We start from the raw sequence: 9,784 nt of genomic DNA on the forward strand, positions 1-9,784 counted from the left end.
TGTCACTACCAGGAAACTATCATTTGTGTGTTGCCTATAATCATACTATTTTTATACTTTACTATGAAATTGGTGAATATTTAACATACATCACACTGAATAAATGACATTTATTAGGATAAATATGTCTTCCTTTTAAGATCTAAGATTAGGAAATTAATTTTTTCAAAGATAAGTTTTGCTTTGATTTAAACCTTGATTGATCAAAACTAACATCACATTGTCACTTAAATTGACAAATCTCAAACATAGCCTTTGCACTATAACACTGATTAGCTAGTTAGTTATATGCACTACTTACAGATTTTCTTCTAGCCAATTAATATACTTATCTTTTATTCTAATGCCTAGTTTTAAGTAAATTGGTGAGGCCATGAATGATAAAGCTCCATGGATTCCATCCTCCATATGGTCATGAAAACTTTAACTCCAACATTTCGAAGTCGTGAGACATAAGTCCATCATCTCTTAGAATATCATGTTGACAGGTAAGGATGTAAGTTAAGGGCAGATTTTGCAACTGGGAATCATTGACTGCCAAGGGTGATAACCTAGTATCCAAAAGTATTGAATATGAAGGATTAAGTCTTCCAAGAATTGGTTCAGTATATACATGGTTTTTCTACTCTTCAGGAAGGAAGGTGCTCCAGTTTACCAACTTGAACAGATGCATTGATCCATGAGGCATGTGTTGATTTTTCATCATTGCCTGGGGATTGCTCTATCCTGGGTGAAATATAGGCATCCAAGTTTGATTGCCACTTTCCATGGCAGAAGTGGACCATGCTCATATTCTCGGTGAGATGGCACAGAGACATCAACTAGCTGTAAGCCAGGGTAAATTAAAGCTTGTGTCAGTTTATTTTTAATTCTGGATCATTCTGTATCTGAAAAAGACACAGTAAAATGTGAATGAGTCCAAGCCTTCCAAACTATAGAGTAGGAGGCTTTCCTCCAATCACATCAGCTCTTATGTAAATAATTATAAGAATAATATAGTACCTCATAGTTATACTTTGAGTGCTTTAAAAGTGTCATCCCACTTTCATCAATAATGATTCACACACAGGTTTACTCACATATGACAACCAAATAAAAATAATTATGTAATTCCTATGGACAAGTAGTCTATACTGAAAATCTGACCTACAGTAGAGAAAAAATAATGAATGTAATAATAGAATATCATTGCTCAAACTCACATATTAACTAAATTCAAATGGAGTTCAATCAAGTTAAAAAATTCTAACATACAACTTGTCTTTTGAAAAAACAGTATAGTGGCACTATGGTAAAGAACTTGCCTTGAATCCAGGAGACACAAGAGACATGGTTTTGATCTCTGGGTCAGGAAGATGCCCTGGAGAAGGAAATGGCAACCACCCCAGTATTCTTGCCAGAAACTTCCATGGACAGTGGTACCTAGTATGTTAGAGCCCATGGGGCCACAAAGAATCAGATATGACTGAAGTGACTGAATGCACACATGCACAATAAACAGCTTGTCTTTTGGAAAAAACAGTGTAGTGTGGTGGGAAATAAGCATAGTAATTAATGAAAATTTGAAGGGCAATAAAAGACATGGAGCATTGTATTTGAAGTTTTTCTTTCTTACAGAAATAAGAAGCATCCATCTCAACTATGGGGTGAGATGAGCCACCATATATTTTCCTTTCCTTTGATTTTACTCCTACACTCTGAAGAAGAAAATTTACAAGTAATGTGAGGATACTAACCCCAGACCAACAGCCTCAATAGTGACATCTGTAGAAATGAATATACCAGTTGCCACCCACATGAAAGACTCAGTGTCTGGAGGGTGTTTCTAATGTTAACCCCTCCCAGAAGTAACTGACATACAAAATGAGAATTAATTGAAATTAACCCCAGTAGAACCTCACAAGGGGATGTGATATCCAACCAACTGCAAATTACACACTCAAGGTATAGTGGGGAATGGTTTCAAAAGACAATGAAGAAAACAAATTTGTCTAACAATCTCTTATGCCCTTGATCCCTTCCCAGTGTCCTCCATACAAATTATTTTCTAAATCAACTGGCTCATGTCATAAGTAGAGTGGAAGAAACAACAGCAACCCCAAAACAAAAATGAGACAGAGAAACTCAACCAATACATTCTCAGGCTAGTAAGTCACACAAGAGCAGTTAGAAGAGTCTGCTGGTTTTACTGGTAGGTATCCTTCTTCTTATGTTAGTTTTGCTCCATAAAATTTAGTTTTGGGGTAAAATTATCTATTGTACTGAATTCATTTTCAACTATAATAGTTATTGGGGACAACTATTATTTAACTGCACACAGCAATGATTTTAACATAGACCATTTTCATTATTACAGTAGTGATTCTTCCATGCAAGCATGCCTTGTGGCCCAAATGTCTGCTAGCATTCCACTGAAATACATGAACTACAATACCTAAGGAGAACAAAAATCCCTTGTCATATTAAACAGTGGTTCCCAGACATTGTTCTGTTTCCTTCAAAATTGTTTACTAATTAATAGCCTTATTTAGTATTATATGTCACTTTTCCTCAATGCTGCTAAAGCCACATTGTCTAATGGTAAAATTGTGTAAAAGGACAGAAAGGTTTTTCTGTTTTTTTCCACTCAACAGCTTAAAATATAAAACCATTAAAAATATCCTGACAAAGAAAGTGATTTTGTATGTTAGAGTTATAGCATGTGTATATGTGTTATAAATATATATTACATATAACACATACAGCTTACCAGTTGAGTCACTCCTGCTGCAAGTGTACCCCAGAACTATCACCTGAAATACAAACTCGATTGGGGTCCACTCCATATTTTGCAAGGATTTTATCCTGTAGAAAGAATTTGACCACAGAAACAACATCCTCATAGGAGCTGGAAATGGATATTGAGGAGCTAGTCTAGGGCTTCAGAAAAAGAAAAGAAACAAAGCATATAGGATTAAACTTCAGTTGCATATATCCACGTATCTCTCAATTTAATCAGCAGGTCCAGAGAACAAAATTGGCCCTACTTTGAATCTTTAGTTTCACCAGTCACCTGGACTTCCTACTAACTTCTGTTTTTAATTAAAATGTAGATTCTTATATAATGTTTTAAAATATTGGGAGAGATGATGTGGGTGGGAGGTGGGAGGGGTTCATGTTTGGGAGCTCATGTACACCCGTATGGATTCATGTCAATGTATGCCAAAACCAATACAGTATTGTAAAGCAAAATAAAGTAAAAATAAAATTTAAATAAAATAATAATAAAATTACATTTTAAATATAAACAAAAATTGTGAATCACTGTACTTATAATTTATATAATAGTAGTACATCAACTATACCTTAATAAAAATAAAAATCAAAAGAAAAAATAAATAAACAAATAAAATATTGGGTTCCATGGGAGATGAAAGAGATCAGGATCAACTCATAAAACTGTATGTACATTTTCAGCAAAAGTGCAATCAAAGAGAGATGCTCTGCAACACTTATCAGATTCTCTATGGAGCTGGTGACTAACATTTTTACAACCATTCCTGGGAGTGCACACTAGATTTTAAAAGAGCAAATCTGAGGGCAAAGGATTTGTAGGTATCATATTAGAAATTTATCTAGGTAAAAATTCTACAGAATAGCGTGTTCTGTTATCAGAATTTGTATCATAAGCTGAGTACATGAGTATGAGCTTACATATGACCTGAAAACACAATTCAAAATAAAATTTTAAGTATAGTAAGTGATCTTGCATGACAGCTGTAAATATCATTCTAAGGCAAATTATTAGAGCATCTGTTAATGTATCCAACTGTATATATATATATATACTTAATTTTTCTTCTAATAGTGAGGTAAACTCTATTCGTTAATCTTACCTACTTACTAAGATTGGGTAATCTTACTCTATACTTTTACTTTGCAAAAGAATTGGTGAATTAATAATGTCAATATCAACCCTTAAATGCTGACCTGATGACCCTTGCAATCTTGTCATATTGTAACAATATCTAAAATATCTGAAATGTAGTATAAATTAAGGAAAATAACGTATCACAAATGTATTGTTACTTTAAATGTTCTTCAGGGTAAAAAAGAACAAATATCAGAAGTAACTGACTGAATTCTTAAACTCAGTACAATACATCACGATTTTAAAAGTATCTTAAAATAATAAAGTGGTATATTAGGTTCAATCATAGAGAGAAAGGGAGAGCATCCTAATTATTATAAATTAGAAGTACTGAAAACAACCAATTCTTCTGGTGGCCCTACAGCAGCATTAGTAGTAGAACAACAGTGGTTCCACTTGTATTATGCTACTATGTTCTCTGTCGCCATTGGGCTAGGAGTCTCTAAGTATGTTTCTGTACTACTTAACTGATTGGAAAATGAGGGGAAAACTTCATTATGAAGATGAAGTACAGATAGATCATATAGTACTGGACATTTGCTAGTCTTTCTTATATATTGTTGGAAATTTGGGCAAAAATCATTAGCACTTAAGTTCTCTCATTTTGAGAATGATTTTAAATTTTCAGATGGCCAACATTTCATCTGATGTTTGTCCAATTAACAGTATCTATGTACCCAATATCTTCTAATAAATTATAATGAAAATAAATCTAAAAGAATATATATGAGTGTAACTATATCACTTTGCTGTATACTTGAAACTAACACAATATGGTAAATCAATGGCACTTCAGTGAAAAAAGAATGTCTATAAAATTAATCTTTATCACCAAAAAAAAAAACCTCCACAAAACTCAACATCCCAAATGTATAATGGGTAGCTAAGCACCTAGACATTTAGAAGTACCACAGTGGGGTTGCCAAAGATGTTCAGCCTGTGTGCCTCTCAGAAGTCTGTCCAATGACAGGGTGAAGGGAAACTAGGTACCTTTGAGGAAGATAAGATAATGTAACATTAGTAAAAGTTACTAACATAAATATAAGATCCCTAGGTTCCAAGTCCTTTGGGAGTCTTGGGTGCCTTCTTTGAAATCAAAACTATGTCACAAGGGCAAAAATTATAATACTAAAAAAAAATCACTGTCTTACTCCACTCCAACAACAACAGCATCAACTTTGTTTGCCGTCCATCTATTCAGGAGGTCCATAGGTGTATGCTCTGAAATGAAGAAATCAATATGAAAGTCTACCCTGTAAACAAATGGCAATGGAAAACTAACACTGTGAAACATGACAGAAATATGATTAATTGGTGGAACTCACATTTCCACTTTCCTGCTGCCACGTTAGGATCCAGAGATGAAAGATTTGATGGCTGCTATCAAAGGGAAGGTCATTGCAGAAGAAAATACATTCAAAGAATCATGAGAATACATACAGAGCTCAGGGAATTAACTGTAAGTACAACTGAAACAAGTATTGAGAGAAGTAGGCTATAAAGTGAAACCACATTGGAAAATAGGAATACTGGTACCAGTACTTGGATGCTACATTAAAGATTTCTTTGTCAACAAGGTGATAGATTTTACCAAAGAATAGTTATAAAATGTATTACCAGATTTATATAACAGAACAAATTAGAAAAGGTGACATAAACAAGGAAATGGTGGTTAGTAAAAAGAAAAGGAGAAGCAACAGAAGGAAATAAAAATGATAATTTTTTAAGCGAGAAAAGCTATTTAGGAAGACGGGTGGATAGAATTGGTTATTAAATGTGGATGCCTAGGAAAAACAAGTAATTGATTGTAATTCTCACACTGATAAAACAACAGCTGAGAGCAGTTCCTCTGCTTGTTTTCTTGAAGTTGTTTTTACTTTTGTTGTTTATTTGGGTTAATTTTTTTCCTAGATTGGGATGGGAGTAGATATGATTCAGGTTGTTTAATCATGCTAACCTTAAATTATCTGTGGTTCATCCACATATATAAGCTCTGAAGTTCTATATATATTCATCTTAAACTTAGGACCGTGATTACAGCTGGAAGTACAGCTTGGAAATCAACAGCATAGGTGTGAGGGTAGTGCTGAAAAGTGGAAAGGTCTAAATAAAAGAGCATGAAGAGTCAAAAACTAATGAAAGGACTACTGAGAACACAAACACTTGTAAAATGTAAAAACAGGCCTATTTTGTGCCTTTGTTTATGTTGCTTTATTTAAAGAAGGAGAAGCATGTGAAGTTCAGGGGAGAGGCAAAAGTCAAAGAAATTGGTTTCATAGAAACCAAAGGAGCAGAAAATTTCAGTGAAGCAAAGAGGAGGGATCATTGTCAAATTACACAATTTAAGAATTCTTAAAGGAGAAATTGATTCCACAGTGTATAAAACTGAGCCTGAGAAAATAACAGAGTGATAAGTGACTACTTAGAGAGAGATATTTGGAAACAAGGAAGATCAAGGTAGAAGATGTTGTAACATGTTTAAGTGCCAATAGAGAGGACACATTTATAGACAGAAAAAATACTGATTAAAATCTTAACAATAGTAGAAATATAACCACAGACAAAAGAGATTAAATCTTAGAAAAGATAAAAATGCATTTTTCTGCAATGTAAGTAGAAAGAAGTAAAGTTAAGAATTAATACAATCTGTAATTTCTGAGGACACATATGGTTGGCAAGGAGTAAAGAGTAGATGATGTGATCACTAATCTAGAGCCAGACATCTTGGAATGTCAAGTGGGCCTTAGAAAGGATCACCACGAACAAAGCTAGTGGAGGTGATGGAATTCCAGTTGAGCTATTTCAAATCCTGAAAGATGATGCTGTGAAAGTGCTGCACTCAATATGCCAGCACATTTGGAAAACTCAGCAGTGGCCACAGGACTGGAAAGGTCAGTTTCATTCCAATTCAAAGAAAAGCAATGCCAAAGAATGCTCAAACACAATTGCACTCATCTCACATGCTAGTAAAGTAATAGTCAAAATTCTCAAGCCAGGTTCAGCAACACGTGAACCGAGAACTCCTGATGTTCAAGCTGGTTTTAGAAAAGGCAGAGGAACCAGAGATCAATTTGCCAAGATCTGCTGGATCATGGAAAAAGCAAGAGAGTTCCAGAAAACATCTATTTCTGTTTTATTGACTATGCCAAAGCCTTTGACTGTGTGGATCCCAAGAAACTGTGGAAAATTCTGAAAGAGATGGGAATACCACCACCTGACCTAACTCTTGAGAAACCATGCAGGTCAGGAAGCAACAGTTAGAACTGGACATGGAACAACAGACTGTCGAATAGGAAAAGGAGTACATCAAGGCTGTATATTGTCACCCTGCTCTTTTAACTTCAATGCAGAGTACATCATGAGAAACGCTGGACTGGAAGAAACACAAGCTGGAATCAAGATTGCCGAGAAATATCAATAACCTCAGATATGCAGATGACACCACCCTTATGGCAGAAAGTGAAGAGGAATTAAAAAGCCTCTTGATGAAAGTGAAAGAGGAGAGTGAAAAGTCGGCTTAAAGCTCAACATTCAGAAAATGAAGATCATGGCATCTGGTCCCATCGCTTCATGAGAAATAGATGGGGAAACAGGAAACAGTGTCCGACTTTATTTTTGGGGTCCAGTATCACTGCAGATGGTGACTGCAGCCATGAAATTAAAAGATGCTTACTCCTTGGAAGAAAAGTTATGACCAACCTAGATAGTATATTCAAAAGCAGAGACATTACTTTGCTGACTAAGGTCCGTCTAGTCAAGGCTATGGTTTTTCCAGTAGTCATGTATGGATGAGAGTTGGACTGTGAAGAAGGCTGGGCGTTGAAGAATTGATGCTTTGAACTGTGGTGTTGGAGAACTCTTGAGAGTCCCTTGGACTGCAAGGAGATCCAAACAGTCCATTCTGAAGGAGATCAACCCTGGGATTTCTTTGGAAGGAATGATGCTAAAGCTGAATCTCCAGTACTGGGCCACCTCATGCGAAGAGTTGACTCATTTGAAAAGACTCTGATGCTGGGAGGATTGGGGCAGGAGGAGAGGGACGACAGAGGATGAGATGGCTGGATGGCATCACTGACTCGATGGACACGAAGTGAATGGAGTTGGTGAGACAGGGCACAGTGTGCTGTGATTCATGGTCGCAAAGAGTCGGACACGACTGAGCTACTGAACTGAACTGAACTAAAAGAGTAGATGGGTGCTGAATTTGCACAGACATCCTTGATAGATGAGGGAGGATAAGCTGAGATACTTGAAAGAGCTTGAGTGTTTGAAAGTGGCATTGATATGAAGGATAGTAACTAAATACACAAGAGACAACATCTTGAAACCACCTTGAAGGTTTGTAGGATGAGACTGCTCACCAGTGTGTGAAGGCCTGTTGATCCTTCTAACAGGCCTTGGGGTTTTGGTTTCCACTGCTAATAAGACTTGGAACAAATTACTGAACCATTCTGTAGCTACTTACCTCTAAAAGCATGATAATAATACCTATCCTAATATTGTGCTGCTGTTGCTGCTATGTCGCTTCAGTCGTGTCCGACTCTGTGCGACCCTATAGATGGCAGCCCACCAGGCTCCCCGTCCCTGGGATTTTCCAGGCAAGAACACTGAGTGGGATGCCATTTCCTTCTAATGGAAAGTGAAAAGTGAAATTGAAGTCGCTCAGTCGTGTCCAACTCTTCACAACCCCATGAACTGCAGCCTACTAGTCTCCTCTGTCCATGGGATTTCCAGGCAAGAGTACTGGAGGGGTGCCATCGCTCTTCCAATCCTAATATTGTGAGTATCTATCAAATAAGAGTGGACCACTCACCAAACTACTGTAGCATTTGTGATTATTTTGAAATGTTAACAGATCACAAAGTCAAAATTCTGGGTATAATCACTCAGGCTGTGTCTCTTTGGTGAAAAGAGTCTTTTCATTTGTTTTTATATTTGGAGTTCCTTCAATACAATATCAATCATATTCTGTGCTGTATGGTGAATCAATAATATCAATAGTCTAAAAGCAACTGTGTATATGTGTGTTTGTGAATGTGTGTGTGTGTGTGTGTGTTTGAGCATGTTTGAGTTTGTGTCTGTTTGGGAATGTGTATGAGTCTGTGACTGTCCTAGCAATTCCATCATACCTCTTGGAATCATCTTCAAACATTAGACAGAAATATACTTGAGGAGAGGAGCTTGATTACTCACGTGTATTTTATTTTCAAGTTCAAAATATGCATTGGAGTCTAAGCTCTCAACGTGATAGTATTGATGCATCACTGTCTACAATATGAATATGTATTTGCTACTGAAGTTGCAGATATTATCACTCTGAACCAACATTTAAATCATCTTATTCACTTGTTTTCTGAACCTAAAATCAGGTCATTAGGTAATTTCAAACCTAAGCTTTAAATTTACTACTTGAATCTCCATTATATATTGTCAGTGTAACTTTATTTGATAATAACTTTTAAAGCAAAAATCTCACCTGATATTTTTATGATTTATTTACAAAAAGTATGTGAAGATATATATATGAACCTTGACTGATACAGTTTATCTCTCTCTAAGTATACTTACTTACAAACATAAATTATATCAGCAAAAGTTCTGCCAAATATAATATATAAAAATTATTTTAATATAAATACTTATAATGTGCAACACATACAAACACATATAACACACACTGCTTATATAAAAAGTACTTACTGTAACTTCCTAAGACAAAGGCACCACCATGAATATAAATTACAGCTGGTCTCTCATTTCTCCTCTTGGCAAGTACAAACGTACTGGAATATCACTAAATGTTGTATCCATCACTGTAACGTTTTCATCTGAAACTGGTTGTATAGTCCATTTTTATTAATGTGGCATAATGTT

The 9,784-nt window shown here is 35.7% G+C and overlaps 1 protein-coding gene across 1 annotated transcript; it reads right to left on the reverse strand.

The window, feature by feature from the left end:
• Window positions 1-297: 297 nt before the first annotated feature.
• On the reverse strand, window positions 298-9,751 carry LOC101116193 (arylacetamide deacetylase-like 2; the record flags this gene model as incomplete). The annotated part of the gene is given in 9 exon segments (XM_042243951.2): window positions 298-419; window positions 422-457; window positions 460-711; window positions 714-871; window positions 2,762-2,885; window positions 2,888-2,919; window positions 5,062-5,131; window positions 9,611-9,676; window positions 9,679-9,751. Coding segments are annotated over 9 exon segments (933 nt in total), but the record flags the coding sequence as incomplete, so codon positions are not given.
• Between the last annotated feature and the right edge of the window lie 33 nt (window positions 9,752-9,784).

Source organism: Ovis aries, chromosome 1, assembly GCF_016772045.2.
Source record: "Ovis aries strain OAR_USU_Benz2616 breed Rambouillet chromosome 1, ARS-UI_Ramb_v3.0, whole genome shotgun sequence".
Classification (NCBI taxonomy): Eukaryota; Metazoa; Chordata; class Mammalia; order Artiodactyla; family Bovidae; genus Ovis; species Ovis aries.